Source organism: Ovis canadensis, chromosome 20 (genome assembly GCF_042477335.2).
Source record: "Ovis canadensis isolate MfBH-ARS-UI-01 breed Bighorn chromosome 20, ARS-UI_OviCan_v2, whole genome shotgun sequence".
In the NCBI taxonomy this organism is placed as follows: Eukaryota; Metazoa; Chordata; class Mammalia; order Artiodactyla; family Bovidae; genus Ovis; species Ovis canadensis.
The window spans coordinates 43,461,162-43,477,229 of NC_091264.1; the positions used below are offsets into that span (position 1 = coordinate 43,461,162).

Consider the following 16,068-nt stretch of genomic DNA (forward strand, 5'->3'; position numbering starts at 1 on the left):
TTTCAGCTTCAACATCAGTACTTCCAATGAATATTCAGGACTGATTTCCTTTACGATGGACTGGTTGGATCTCTTTCCAGTCCAAGGGACTCTCAAGAGTCTTCTCCAACACCACAGTTCAAAAGCATCAATTCTTCGGCTTTGCATCATTTCTTCATTCACTGCTTTGCATGTTATTAAGTCTACTGAACATCAGAACTTCTCTCTGAGAGAACTAAAAAGGATTTGATGTTCTTTGGTTACCTGCCTGATAGCAAGTGAGGGAGCTGGATGTCCAACCCAGATGTACAGACTACAAACCATGTGCGATTTCCCAGCACTTATATGAACATGAGAGTATTCACTCCTCTGGAGAAGCTGAGAAATGGAAGGAACAGGCAAAAATGGACACACTGGTTGGCAGAAAGAGCAACTGTTTTGCTTAACATGTGCCACGGATAACTTCCCAGAGCAAATATATAGACTTAACGATTGGACTTCCCTGGTCATACAGTGGATGGGAGTCTGCCTACAAATGCAGGGACACTTGTTCAATCCCTGTTCTGGGAAGATTCCTCATGGTTGGGGCAACTAAAGTGAGTGTGGCAGAACTACTGAGCCTGAGCTCTAGAGCCTGCGAGCAACTGCTGAGCCCATACACTGCAACCACTCAGGCCCCTGCGCCTAGAGCCTGTGCTCCAGAATGAAAGAAGCCACTGCCGTGAGAAGCCAGTGCGCTGGCAAGAGCAACCCCTACTTGTTGCAATTAGAGAAAGGCTTCATGAAGTAACAAACACAGTGCAACCAAAAATTAAAAAATAAATAAAAAGCTAAGCTTAATGATTTAAAAAGCTGCCTTGCACAGGTGAAAGTCAATGACTAGGAGTTATTTTCTGCTGGACATCCCGCCAGCTTTGCTTTCTCTGCTTCTCCTGTGGCTCCATCACTTTTTCTCCCCGCTGGAGCAGTAGACCTTTTTCATCCGGGACACCAAGACTTTCAGAGCTTCCTTGACATCCTTGTTACGGAGTGTATAGATGAGAGGATTGAGAAGGGGAGTGATGACTGAGTAGAAAATAGCCACAATCTTGTTGATACTTGGCTCATACTTAACCGCGGGGCGGACATACATGAATATGAGAGTGCCAAAGTAGATGGTGTCCGCGGAAAGATGAGCTGTGCACGTGGAAAAGGCCTTCCGCCGAGCAGCAGCTGAGGCCATGGCTAGAACTGTGGCCAGGATGTGGGCATAGGAAGCCATGGTAAAGACCAGGGCCCCTAGGATAATGACAGTGCTAAAAGCATAGCCCACAGCTTGGATGGCGTATGTGTCTGTGCAAGAAAGGCGGAAAATCTGGTCAGCGTCACAGAAGAAGTGGTTGATCTGGTTAGGGGTGCAGAAGGAGATCTGTGTAAGGAGGAATGAAGGGAACATGGGGCAGAGGAATCCCACACACCAACAGATGCAAGCCAGGGTACCACACGTTTGAGGGCTGAGCAGCAGTGGGTAGTGGAGCGGTCTGCAGATGGCCACATAGCGGTCATAGGCCATGGTGGTGAGAAAGAAGAGTTCTGTGGCAGCCAAAGAGAAGAAGAAGTAGTACTGGGTGATGCAGCTGGGAACTGAGATGACCCCTTGGGAACTGAGAAAGTTGGCCAGCATTTTGGGCACGGTGACTGTGGTGTACCAGAGCTCTACCAAGGAGAGGTTGCAGATAAAGAAGTACATGGGAGTGTGGAGGCTCCCGTCCAGGGCCACAATGAGCACAATGAGCCCATTGCCCACCAGGGATAAGAGGTAGGCCAGGAGGAAGAGGGAGAAGAAGAGCAGCTGCAGACGTGGAGAGCTGGAAAATCTCATGAAGATAAATTGAGTGACCAAGGTGCGGTTGGCTATCTCCATTCAGCCTCGTGGGTCAGCTGGGCATGGAGAAGACATATGAAGATCTTGAGATGTCTTAAGTTACATGGTTTTCTCTCCAGCTTTATCCCACCATCTGGGCTCCACACACTCCCAGTATTCCTTTTAATTCACTCTTTGACTGCCTCAGAGCTTCTCCAAAGCAGAGAGTAGTCTACTTCTTCAAAAGTAGGTTTACTAAATATTCAAGACGCTCTCTCTTTCTTCTCATTGAAATAGGTCCTAAAATGCCACATTTCCCAGGAATTCTCTTTAGAATGATTAGAGGAGCGGACTCAGCTGTGGCTCTAACTAGAGTGAACGTGGAGCCACGCTGTCCCCAAGCATAGGTTGAATTGCATATAATTGTAGATATCAACTTTTTTGGACTTCAGACCAGGAAGTTCATATTATTTAACTTAATATTTCCAAGGATTGGTTAGTGTGTAGCCCTGAGCTCTCTGATCCCAAGAATCTTTAACCTTCAGACTTGCAGAAGATATGGGATTTTACTGATCTTCTATCTGCCTGCTCTGGACAGTAGCTGTCTTGCCATCAGATCTCAGAAGGTGGGGAGTGAGTGTGTTTCCCTTTGTACAGATTCCAGCACAAGACTGGATAGAGGCCCTTCATGGAGACTCTGATTCTGAGAATCAAAGGCAGAGTAAGAGAGATCTTCTTGCTCAGAGAAGGGTAAGGAGTGGAATATAGTTTAACGTGAAGAGTAAATGTAGGCTTGGATTCCCAGGTGGGAATGTGGGGATGGGTTAAGATCCTTGAACTGAACTGAACTGAACTAAGATCCTTGAAAGGAAACAACTGTTATAGATATGTGCTTAAATCCAAACTGATCACAAAAGCAAGGCTCAGAGGATACTCAGGTTTGCATAGCTGAAGTTCATTGGGATGGATGAAGGTGATAGCACTGACATTATTGAGACGTGAGTTTTACATATTTTCCACATCTTGCAGGTTTCTTCATTTGAAGTGCTCTAAAAATGGAAATATCAAATATATTCAACATTAGGAGTAAGATTAATTATGCTATACATTAAAATACATGAAATAAAAAATACATGAAAAATTGTTTTGACACAATGTAAAGGTATGATGCAAAAATCTAATATTCAATATGATCTGATATATATGCCCAAGATGTCAGATTACCAGTGACTTCTTAAATGTAAATTTTTGTGTCACCACTTTATAATAAATACACTTTCAGTATCAAGAGGGATATTTTATTTCGGTATTAAAATATTTATTTTATTTTGATGTCAGAAATGTTAGTTGATAAAGATCCTTCAGGCTGCAACCAAGTCCTGGCATAGCTGAATAAATAAATAAATATTAAAAAGAAATGCATTGAGTTAGTTAAGAAAAACTAGAAAAAATTGATAAGTATTAAAAAGAAATTAAGAATCATCAGAATATTTTCCACTCAGTGTGAGAAACATTATTTATATTGGAATGTTAACTTTTGAAATATTTTATTTTCACTTATGTATTTATACACACATACGCAAACACACACATGCAAACATCAATGCACACTTGAAACCATAAAAAGAAACTTCTGAACTCTTCATCCTTTACTTTCCATTCTTCCACTACCATCTCCTGGTTCAGGCTTAGTACCATCTCCTTTGTTCATGACGCTACCACCCATCAGCTTTCCCATGCTGCAAATATGGATTCATGTTCAATGACTCCCTTCTTCCCCTCTCTCTTTCTCTGCCCCCGTGTCAATACTTACTAAAGTGCTTTGTGATATATCTGTTTATGTCTATTTTTCTACTATTAAACCTCAGCTCCTTGAAGTTGGGAGCTCTACGTTATTCAAGGTTTTATTCTCAAAACCTAGGATACAGCATGGAAGACAGAGCAGTAAAAACTAAATGTCAGGTAGAAGAATGAATAGATACATGATCAAAGCTGCTTGCTAATTGTTACCCGGCTTCTTTCTATTCCAAAGTGTCCAGAATTCCTTGCCAGATGGATTTTTCTGGACACAGTTTTCATTCCATCATTCTTTTGCCTACGGCACAGTGATTTCTATAATACTATATATCAGGTTCCAATTCCTTGGCTTGGCATTCTTTTGCAGACCCTGTAACATGTGTTCTATACCACCTGTCTAAGAAAGTGTGTTTTTAAGTTTGCCGGTAGGATTTTTCCTATTTCCCCAGAGCTCATTCTAAATACAAACTTTCTGTGTCTGTTTTCTCCCAGTAAGAACTGCTGAGAGACTTATGTCAGAAGAAAGAACTCTTCTTCTCTACTCTCTCCAGCCCCAAATTTTTACTTATCTATGAATACCATTGAGCTTCTGACTTCAAGGAGCTCATGTCTAATAGTAGAAATCTAGATATAAACAGATGTATCATGAAGTATTTTGGTAAGTGTTATAAACATGGGCTAGTCAAAGGACCTTAAGGAAACCACCGCAGTTGAAGGATCTGACTTTTTAGAAGCAGAGAAAAGTTTCACAGAGAAGGTCAAATTCAACATCAGTCTTTATGAATACAAAGGAGTTTTTAGGTATCAAAGAGCAGGGTGCTTGCAAATGCACAGAGGCATGAACTGAACACTGAGGAGTTCCCTAGGGCTTTGGTTAAGGTGGAGCTTCCCTGGTGGCTCAGACTGTAAAGCTTCTGCCCGCAATGCAGGAGACCCGGGTTCGATCCCATGGAGAAGGAAATGGCACCCCACTCCAGTACTCTTGACTGGGAAATTCCATGGACTGAGGAGCCTGATAGGCTACAGTCTATGGGGTTGCAAAGAGTCGGACAGAACTGAGCGACTTCACTTTCACTTTGCTTAAGGTGAGGGCTAGGAGGAAGGGGTGGGTCATTTTTGTGGGGAAGGCAGGGCTTGCTTGCATGGACAGGCTGTCTCCATCTCTGACCTTCCAACAGTCTTCTTTCCTAAGTCAACTCCCTTCTTTCCCTGAAGGGAAAGTGAGACCTGCAGAGAAAAGACACTGACTTCTGATTTCCTCAGTGGATGCTCACCCACCAGCAGATACTGATGGGGCTAGGGGAGGAGCTTTGGGAGAGGTGATGCGGTGAGACCTCTGGGCAGAGAAGAACTAGATCTTGCTTCCTTGAATTACTGATTTCCCAGTGGAATGAAGACGAATCCATGTGTAGGTACAGGCTCCAGAGTCAGGGTTATAGAGAGCTGATGCATTTGGGCTCATACTGGGTCATCGGGCAAAGAGTTTGGGGCATCAGAAATTTCGTATGAGGCTTTCAGTTGGGAGTCAACTGGCAAGATGAACCTGAGTGGAAGGCCAAGGCTTAAGGGAGCGGCTCGACTTCTATTTAAATTACTTTGGCTTGAGCCAAAGTTCCAACCAAGAAGAGGATACAGCCTTACCAGCATATTGATCCTCTTCTTCCTTATCTGCCTGACCAGAAAAAGTAGATACGGGGGGAGGGGTCATGTGAGCAGACTGGGCTCTCTCCCTTTTACTGCTAGTAGAGCTAGTAGAGCAAATCTAGGACTGGCTGTTGGCTGGGGTTATTAAAAAGGCACATTGATATGAAAACGTGATTGGAACAAAAACGAACGGGGATTTGTGTGCCAAGTTTCACCCTAATAGAAGCAAAGGAAAAGTAAATGTCTTAATAGCCAGAGAACACTTTGAAACATAAACATGATCGACAAATCAGGGAATCTAACTCAGGGGTCATTAGGCAGTTGGTGACCCAGTGGAAAGGGAGGCAGTAAACAGAGGCCGGTGTATGGCAGTAACCATGAAAATACAACTGCTGTACGCTTACAATCCATACATTGAGTCTTCTTAGTACTATATACATATATCAGCAATCACTGATGCACATTTAACATTTAGAGAGTCTAAAGGTTGGGGGCCATTTTAGGCAGCTTTCCTTATTTTGCCCCAAACCCTAGATTCTTTTCTGCCACAGTGCCTTTGCTCATGCTTGGCATCCTCTCCTGTGTTTTGTGAAACAGCAACCAATCTTTTAGATTCATTTATGAAGTCTCAGCCAAATGTTCTAGTCCAGGGACTAGTGAAATAATCCTGAATTCTTACTGTTTAGAGAGCTATACAGTTCAGAAGAATAGCAACTGGACCTGGAAATTCTGATGCAATAAACTTCACCTACAATAAGTGTTCCGCAACCCAGAGAGGAAGGGGTTTGGAACAATCTCATCTCTTTTCATCCATGCTGGATTCTGAACAACAGAACTGACGGCAGCATATTTATATTTTATCTTTGTACCCTGGAACCAGTGTTCACAATACTATTGTTTTTCCCTGTATAAATCTATGATATTCCTTACTATATTTTATTTTCCAGGATGGGAATGAGTGAGAATGTATAGGGGGAGTAAAACAGACTCTATGCTTCCATAAACTTTGTGGTCAAATAAGTAGTGGTCCCCTTCCTCCCACCACCAAGAGGCTGTGCTTGTAGTTGCTGGTATCACAATATTTATGCCTAGAATTTGGTCCAGGAATTAAGAAATGGCATCTATCGTCTCTCATTTGGTTATCTTAAAGAATTCATTTAATTTTATGAGTCAAATTTTCCTCTGAAACTTTGGACAAATCATCTTTAATCTTAACTATAAGAACTCTTGGAAAATGTCTTGAAAACCATTTTCAAAATGTCATTGAAAACTCAATGACACAAAAAATGTCATCGAAAACTCTTGAAAACCATTATAAATATTTTCCTTTTCTTACCTTCATTTATTAATTTCAAAAACAGGCAAATATATAATTTTATTGAAAATAAATGTTCAGATATCACTGAATGAGAGCCACTGGCTGTGTGACTGCCCTTTCTGAAGTTATGGACAAAGTTGAGTCAGAGGGATATACATGAAAACTGTCAGTCTTTAAAAAATATCAGGTAGAGGTCAAACAGTGGGTTGTTCAGCTGTCCCTGAGAAGCCGAGTATGATTCAGAAATGAACAACTCTAGGTGCTCCACCTTCTCTATCTCTCTCCCTACTTCAGCAGCTGATAAAGAATACTTTTCTCGCCTCCATCCATCACTCTGGACATTTATTCTCTAGTTCTAAAGAGGGGGAGAAATACTCTGCACCATTCTGCTATTCAGTGAAGCTCCAGGTTACTTTTGGAATGTCCTATCCTGGCTATTTTCAGTTTAGGTTTTCCTTCCTTCCTTCCCCTATCCTTTTTCTTGCTAAGTCACTTCAGTCCTGTCCGACTCTTTGCGACCCCATGGACTGTAGCCCTCCAGGCTCTTCTGTCCATTCTCCAGGCAAGAACACTGGAGTGGGTTGCCATGCCCTCCTCCAGGGGATCTTCCCCATCTAGGGATGGAACTCGAGCCTCTTGCAGCTTCTGCATTGCAGGCAGATTCTGTCAGCCACTGCGGAAGCCTTTAAAATAGGGATAATGCAACTGAATTCTGACTAAGAGAGCAGATCTGACTCACTATCATTAATTACATTCTAACTTTCCTTTCCTAATTCTTTTTACATGAATAAAGACACTGACCCCCACTACCTTAGGCATCAGGGCAGGAGTTCATAGCACTCACCAATGATGGGAAAGAGGACCAGAAAGCTGTCCCGCTGGTTCTGTGGGACAAAGAGGTAGGGTGCAGCTTTTGTCTCAGGAAAAACAGTAACAAAGTCCAACTGAGAGAGGAGGTGTTGGAGAGGAGCTCCCCGTGTCCTCTTCTCCCAGCTCCCTTTTCAGAAGCATGTCTTCCTTAGGGGATCAGGGTCTCTGGAAAACCATGGAATCTTCAGAAGCACCTTCAGTTTATTTTCCAGTTTTTGAGCCTCCATGCTCTGAGGTGATTGCCCTGTAGTGTTGTTGGTGTGTGTCTCTTTTCCTCAGGGGAACTGTACTCCCTGAGACCCACACACCCCAGGGTGACTCACAGAAATGATTGGTGTCAGGAGCCCAGCGGTCACACTGTTCTCTTAGAGTCAGAAAGCCCTGCCAGTGCAGACAATTCCCTGTAGAAGGACCACATCTGCCTCTCTCTGTACGGACCAGGCTGATGGGGACCAGGTTTCCTCTTCTGCTCTCTGGAATGTCATCGCTGAGGCTGTTAGTTCCAGAATTTCTTGATGTCATATTGTTCGATCTAGAGTCACTGAAGAAGATCACTCCCCACACAGAGTCCTGTACGGTCAGTAATGACCATTAGTAATTGGGAGTGTGTCCAATGCCCACCTCTTTTTTTTTAAGGTTATAATTTTTTTATGTTTGTTTATTTATTTGGGCTTCCCTGGTGGCTCAATGGTAAAGAAACTTCCTGCAATGCAGGAGATGCAGGTTCGAGCACTGGGTCAGGAAGATCCCCTGGAGAAGGAATGGCAACCCCCTCCAGTATTCTTGACTGGGAAATCTCATAGACAGAGGAGCCTGGTGAGCCACAGTCTATGGGGCCTCAAAGAGTCAGACATGACTGAATGACCAAACAACAGCAACAATATATTTATTTGGCTGCACTGGTTCTTAGTTGCAGCATGTAGGTTCTTTTTCCCTGACCAGGAATAGAACCCGGACCCTCTGCACTGGGAGCCTGGAGTCTTAGTCACTGGATCACCAGGGAAGTCCCCAATGCCCAGTTCTTGTGCTTTTGTTGAACACAAACATTTCTTTTCAGGATTTAGGGAAGACCTTCCTCTGTGGGAGTAAAGAGAGTTAAGGAGGGGAAAGGTAACAGCAACTTGCCTGAATTCACTAATGAGGGCTTGAGGAAGTTTTCCCAAGTACAGTTTGTGACAGAACAGGAAAAGTCCCATCAAGTTTGAATAATCATTACAGTGAATATGCTGTTATTTCATTCTATAGGGTTTTCAATTCACTGCTGCATTAGGGTCAACAGTTTTTGGTATTGGAAAATCCCCCAAAGCTTGTCTGATGCCTTGTCCTCCTCCTGATTTCCCTTGTGTGTTTTTTCTTTTCCTATTGTGTTGTAGGAAGCAAGCATATAGCAGAGAGAGCAGTGACCAGGCCAGGGTTTTGATCTTGGCTGTTGAAGGTAATAAATAGAAAATAAAGAGCAATTTGTATGGTAACTGGCAAACACATAAAAAATTTAAACATGGTAAAGTTTTTATACGGAAAAAACCAAAAAATGTATGAAATGAAAATCATGTCTATCACCCCAAATCCCCAATAGGAAGAACTAGTAGTTTTGACGCTAACCAGGTTCTTGGCCTTCCACAGTCAATAGAAACTGACTACAGACCAGACAAGAAATTCAGGCAAGGCTTTATTGGGGCTCCTGTGCCAGCTGCAGGAGGGAGAGAAAGCAAGTAACACGTTCCCTTGCTTGTTCCAGTGGAGGGGCGAGCTCATTCCTTACATGGGTGAGGGTAGGAGTGTTTTCCCAATAGTCATGTACGGATGCAAGAGTTGGTCCATAAGGAAGGTTGAGCACTGAAGAATTGATTCTTTCAAGCAGTGTTGCTGGAGAAACTTGAGAGTCCCTTATACTGCCAGGAAATCAAGCCAGTCAATCTTAAAGGAAATTAGCCCTGATTATTCATTGGAAGGACTCTTGCTGAAGCTGAAGCTCCAGTACTTTGGCCACCTGATGCGAAGAGCCGGCTCATTGGAAAAGATCCTGATGCTGGGAAAGATTGAAGACAAAAGGAGAGGGAACAGCATAGGATGAGATGGTTAGATCTCATCTAATCATCTTAGTTAGTTGATGCTAATTAACTAATGGATCATCTCAATGGACATGAATTTGAGAAAATGTTAGAAGATAGTGTAGGAGCCTGGTGTGCCACAGTGCAGGGGGCCGCAAAGAGCTGGACACTATATAGTGACTGAACAACAAGGAGTGTGTCCAGGGCTTGGGTTGGAGTACCCTGTTTTTGCTCCCAATACCTAGTTTTTGCTTCCACCTCTTCAAAAATGGCAGTCGGGACTTTTGTACCTTTTGGTCTAGAATTTGCCCCAACTGCGCATGCACACAGTTATATTTAGTCCCATATAGTTTCTTTGTATTTTGTAGCGGGAAGAGAGATGTGTCCAGGTGTAAGCTTTGCAGTATTGCAGCAAAGGATCCCAGGTCTCAGCGCTGTCTCAATTTCTTAATTATGTCCACAGAAACAGATGTGAGTGGTTTATTTTACTTTTTTGTACAAGTTGGAACGGAACACACTAAGCATACTATTTTGTACTTGATTTTTTCTGTTTAACAAATATCGTAGAGCTCTTTGACACCGTTGGAAATAATCATAGGATATTAGGGCTTCCCAGGTGATGCAATGGCAAAGAATCTGAGTGCTGAGGCATTATGTTTGCAAATGTGTTTATAAGTAAAGGGAAAAGTATGTAAAGACAGATGCCAATATTTAAACAATGGTCTCATCAAGATAGGTGGAGTGTTCTGGGGGGAGAAAGAGAGAATATTCATTTTCTTTAGAGATTGCTATTTTATTTGAATTGTTTTAGTTAGGGTGCATTATATCTATGATTTAAGCTATTGAATTAAAAAAAGTAGCGGCATTTACTGTTGGCTGTAGATAGTGGACCATACAGTAGTTCAGAGAAAGGGGCTTTCTCTGTTGGTCTGTTAGGAAAAAAATGGGACTGAAGTAAGGGTTTGACTCAGATGGATGACAGTGAAGTGACTGAACACACTGCTAGGGATGAGAAGTCAATAGATCAGCCTGGTATCTGTGGAGAATTCACAGAAGGGAACAATGGGAGAGGAGCTGTCAGGTAGGCATTTGGACATGGAGGACACTGAAGGGCCTTTAAATCATGTAGATGTTACTTTGTAATAACATGTCAGCTTCCTTCCCCTTAAATCAGGCCCAATATTGGCAAGGCTTTGAAAATCCACATGAAATACTCCTCAGGGCTCTCTCAATTGAAATACTTTTTGGGATGGTGAAAGGTCTGAAGGCTGGGTGTGGGGTGGAAGGGTTGAGAGCAGTCTTCTGGGAGGACCACTCTTGGGCATGGTGGTTTAGGGATGCTGTAGAGAACTTAGAGTTTTGTGATAAGTTCTGGGGAAAGAGCCTGGGAATGGGGGATGGGATGCTTAGTGGAGAGCACTAGCCCCCATGGAGATGGAAAGGTGGGTTTCCATATAACCCTTGGTTTCTGCTCTACTTTTGGTCAAGCCAACAGTTCAGGAACCTCCTCTGGAGAAAGACAAATATCTCAGGGGACTGATATTTCATTTTTATTTAAGGTTGTTCTCCAGTCAGGTTGTAATTGGTTCTCAGGGGCCCCTCCCCTCGTGGCAATTGTCAGCCCTCTTTTGTGATAAAGGGAAGGATCTACAATGAAAAGCCAAAGGAATCAGGGAACTTAAAGGAGATGGAGAGTGGAAGAGACAATGACTCTGGGGAGTGGAGGGTAAAAAGTGTGACATTTCTATTCAATGTCCTACATTATTTCAGGTTGAGTTCAAGGGAGGAGTTGAAATTGGGAAACTTCAATAATCTGAACTCTTCGGAAGATCTTAGCACATATTCTGCTTTTCACAATTTTTACCTTTAGAAGGGCTATTGCAGGTGAGTTTCCTATTTTGTATAATTGTTCACAGCTTAGTTCACAGACTTTTTATAAAAAGCTAAAGAATTGATATTTATGGAGTTGTTTCCTCTGATCAGTAACACATTTCATTTAACCCAGAGAGTCAAAAAGTCAGTTTTTCAAAGTCATTTGAAGAAATCCCACAATCTTCCTCTGGAATCCTAGTGTTGCAACATCTTCCACTAAAACTTTCCCATTTGTCTATAATCCTCACATCCTTCTACCTTCTCTTTTCCTTCTTCTTTCTCCCCACTTCCCCAACCCCTTGAAAAACAGAGTGGGAATGCGGTGATCTGAAAAGCTAGGATTATATTATGACTTGAAAATAGTTTTCATGTGAGTGAATTTTTTTAAGCTTAATTTTATTATTATTATTTTTCCCCAGACAGCATGTGGGACCTTAGTTCTCCAACCAGGGATTCAACCTGTGTCCCCAGTGTCCACTCTCCTCCAAACAGTGGAAGCTTGGAATCTTAATCACTGGACCACCAGGGAAGATCCTGACTGAACTTTTAAAACACTCCCAATAACAGTCTTATTGTGGAGTTGACAATCATATTTTTCATACCTTCTGCTAGCAGATTCTATGACACAGACACACACACACAAACACACACACATGCGCGAACAAATATCTGCATTTTTGCTGTACCATTTCCCTCTGCTTCCAATCATTTGATGCATTCTCATTTTTAATAAACACACACACATCCCTTTGGATAGCATATGAGATCTTCCTTGCAGGTACTCAGGTGCATTTTCAGCTTTTCACTCAGTTATACGTCTTTGCTTTCCATTATGTCTCTCCTGCCTAGAATGCTATGCTCACTCTCCTATCCTTTGCCTGGCTGACTCTTGTTCTTCAAGACATTTTACCTATAATTACTTCCTCAGGGAGCCTCTCTGACCTTGATTCTCACACTCTCTCAGTTCCTAGTTTGAGTTGGTTTTCTCTCTATTCACACAGCACCTATACTTTCATCAATCATATTATTTATTACATTTGTAAAATCTTGTATGAAATTAGAATTAAAAGAACATTATTTTTAAGGGAGAGGGCAATCTAGAGACTATAAGGTTATAATTGTGCTAAGATAAAGAGGTTGTAAGACTAATGAAGAGAGAATACATAGGAATTTTACAAGTAAAAATTGATAAGGTGCTTGAGGAATGAAGAGACAGTGTTAAGATAAAGATGACTGCAATATAGTATGCTTGGGTATCAGGAAGAATTTCCAAACCACTCACAGTGAAGTTGGTTGTGATCAAGGAAGATAAAACAGGTTTTTTTTTTTCTTTTCCTATAACAAGCTGATTGTAAGCTGTGATAGGACACAAAGCAGGCATTTGAAGGACATTACACTGTTGCTCATGAGGAAGGCTCTATGACTGGTTACAGAGATTGGGAAGGTAGAATTTAGTGAATCATAAAAACATTGGTGGTGCTTTAGTTGCTAAGTCGTGTTCGACTCTTGTGACCCTGTGGACTGTAGCCTGCCAGGTTTCTCTGTCCATGGGATTCTCTAGACAAGTATACTGGAATGGGTTGGGATTTCCTTCTCTAATAAAAATATTAGATTGAACTAATAGGTTAAGGTCTCTGAAGACTGGAAATTGTGAGTCTGAATCATTGATCAAACTTCTTGAGTCTTGAATATGTGCACAATTAAGGAATACAGCAGAGGACAGGAGTTGGAAAAGCAACTAAAAAGGAGACAGACAAGGACGTGTGTAAATGATTCTTGTTTTTGAGACTCACCTTTATCTTTTTCATTTTAGCTCTACTTATCTCAGGCTTGGTGTAGAAGATGCAAAGATGCATTAGAATCTCTCGCTTAATCACTGCAGAAACTTGGATGATCTTCATGGAAATGGCCTCCATAGGAAACCAAACTATTACTGAATTTGTCCTTCTTGGTTTCTATGTCAGAGCTGAGCTGCATCTCCTTCTCTTTATTGTGTTCACTGTCATCTACGCATCCATCATCCTAGGGAACATGCTAATCATTGTGGCGGTGGTTAGCTCTCAGAGACTGCACACACCCATGTATTTCTTCCTGGCTAATCTGTCCTTCCTGGAGATCCTCTACACTTCCTCAGTGGTGCCCAAAATGTTGGAGGGCTTCTTGCAGGAGGCAGCCATCTCTGTGGCTGGTTGCTTGCTCCAGTTCTTTATCTTTGGTTCTTTAGCCACTGCTGAGTGCTTCCTACTGGCTGTCATGGCATATGATCGCTACCTGGCCATCTGCTACCCCCTCCGCTACCCTCTCCTGATGGGACCCAGGTGGTGTTTGGGGCTGGTGGTCATAGCCTGGCTCTCTGGCTTTCTGGTAGATGGATTGGTTGTAGCCCTCATGGCCCAACTGAGATTCTGTGGCCCCAACCACATTGACCACTTTTACTGTGACTTCATGCCTTTGATGAGCCTGGCCTGCTCAGATCCCAGTGTAGCCCAGATGACAACATTCATTCTGTCTGTGGTCTGCCTCACTGTTCCCTTTGGACTGATTCTGACATCTTATGGCCGGATCGTGGTGGCTGTGCTGAGAGTTCCTGCTGGGGCCAGCAGAAGGAAGGCTTTCTCCACGTGCTCCTCCCACCTAGCTGTAGTGTCCACATACTATGGTACTCTCATGGTTTTGTACATTGCACCCTCGGCTGTCCACTCCCAGCTCCTCACCAAGGTCTTTGCCCTGCTCTACACTGTGATCACCCCTTTCTTCAATCCTGTGATTTATACCCTGAGGAATAAGGAAGTTCAGCAGGCACTGTGGATGCTTCTGTATGTTAAACAAGCTGAAATGATTGAAGGAGGATGGTGGTAAAGATGTTAATTGGACTTTGGGATTGGTTGGGTAGAAGTAACTTTGTCCTGTTTTGACATTTCTCTCTGTGAAAAGTTTTATAGTTACTGTACTCATACTAAAAATGAATATTGTAGAGCAATAATTTTTAAGTGCTTTAAATTTTTTACTTTAATATTTTATAATTTCTTTACCAAATAGGCTTTGAATACTTCCTATAGGAAATAAATACACAAAAACAACAATGCAAAATAAACCTGGAGATAAGTTGAATCATGGAAGTTTGTAATGTGGTTTTTCATTGATGACTATGTCTTGATCCTCTTTTTATTTTAACCAATATGTATGTATTTATTCTTCAGAGATTTTCAGCATAGCTAAACATGAATTAGGTGGTCTCTGTGAAAGCTCATAGTCATTTGTAATTTTTTCACCATGCAAATATAGTTCACATTTAGATTTTCCTGCAATAAATTCTTAGGAGTTGAATTGTTAGGTTAAAGGGAAAGCATATTAAAAATTAAAGCTGAGTGCATTTAATTGTTTAACTACTTTACTGTAGAAAGTTTCAAATATACACAAAAGTAGATAGAACACTATAATGAGTCCCATACAGCCATCATCTAGCATCAATATCAATATTTGCCAATCCTATTTCTACTGCCTATAGCTCCTTTTTCTCTGAAACATTTTAGAGCAAATTTCAGATGTGTTAAGTATTGTGTTATGTGAGTAGTGTAGCTATGTTTTCCATGTGTAAATACATTTAATCCTTGAACAACATGGGTTTGAACTGCACAGTTTCACTTAAAGGCCGACATTATTTTTTTTCAGTAGTAAATACAGAAGTACAGGATTTATGACTGGTTGAATCCATAGATAGGGAACCTCATATGTACAGGGGAACCATGTGTACAGAGAGCCAACTCAAAGTTATAGGTGGATTTTCAATTTCTCAGTGCGTTATTACCCCTGACCTTGGTGTTGAATCAAGTGTACTCAGTGTGTTTTATTGATGAAGGCATTTAAAGAAAAAAACATGCCAACCTTGATGTTATGATATTCAAAAATACTTCCCCAATGGCATCTAATACTCAGACTATGTTCAAATATCTCCAATTATCTTTAAGTAAATTTGTAAAATCAGGATGTAAACAAGGTTCACACTGTATCTTCTTGTGTTTTTAAGTCCTTTATTTTATAGCAGTCCTTCTCCTCTCTCTCTCTCTCTCTTTTTTTTTTTTCATACTTTTGACTTATTGGGGAAATTAAGCTCACTGTAGAATGGTTTATATTTTACATTAGACTTTCTGCTGACTTATGGTTTTGTTTGGTGTCTACCCTTATATCTTGTATTTTATATAAACTTGTTTTGTGTCAATCTCAGTCTATTGATAGTGTAGTGATGCCATCAGCTAAGAATGCCTGAGGCACTCACTTGGGCTCTCCCTACAGTCATTTCTCTGACCAAGGCTAATGCTGTGGCTGGGCTGACCCTTGTGATTCTTATTATGATTGCAGGATGCATCTCAGCAAAAATCATTATGGAAATTTGAAAAAACAAGGTTTATTACTTATAGGTCCTGGAGGTTATATGAACACCTGGGGCCACACGAAAAGAATTTAGGGAGAGAGAGAGCATGGATCTGGGACTCTGCCATTATTGGGATCAAGGGTGGGATGTCTAGGGTGTCATGGGTTCACTCTTTATCAATGAAAATAAAACACAAGAGGAGAAATTAAAGCATGGGAGGGAAAAGCAGGGTCACTCAAGTGCTCAGTTCATGGAGGTCATCCAAGGTTTTCTAAAAGGGGAATTCATGGGTGGGGTGGCCCAGCTCTTTATTTAAATGTGT

At 41.7% G+C, this 16,068-nt stretch overlaps 2 protein-coding genes across 2 annotated transcripts; one reads left to right on the forward strand and one right to left on the reverse strand.

Moving 5' to 3' along the window:
• Positions 1–922: 922 nt before the first annotated feature.
• Positions 923–1,882, reverse strand: LOC138425160 (olfactory receptor 6N2-like). Its single transcript, XM_069562769.1, has one exon. The coding sequence runs from the start codon at positions 1,880–1,882 to the stop codon at positions 923–925; it is 960 nt and encodes a 319-aa protein (XP_069418870.1).
• An 11,391-nt stretch (positions 1,883–13,273) lies between these two features.
• On the forward strand, positions 13,274–14,233 carry LOC138425161 (olfactory receptor 11A1-like). The gene has a single exon (XM_069562770.1). It carries the CDS (start codon positions 13,274–13,276, stop codon positions 14,231–14,233), a length of 960 nt encoding a protein of 319 aa, XP_069418871.1.
• Positions 14,234–16,068: the final 1,835 nt, after the last annotated feature.

Excerpts from the sequence above, each read along its gene's own strand:
- LOC138425160 (XM_069562769.1), bottom strand. The coding sequence starts at position 1,882 with ATGGAGATAGCCAACCGCACCTTGGTCACTCAATTTATCTTCATGAGA.
- LOC138425161 (XM_069562770.1), top strand. The coding sequence starts at position 13,274 with ATGGAAATGGCCTCCATAGGAAACCAAACTATTACTGAATTTGTCCTT.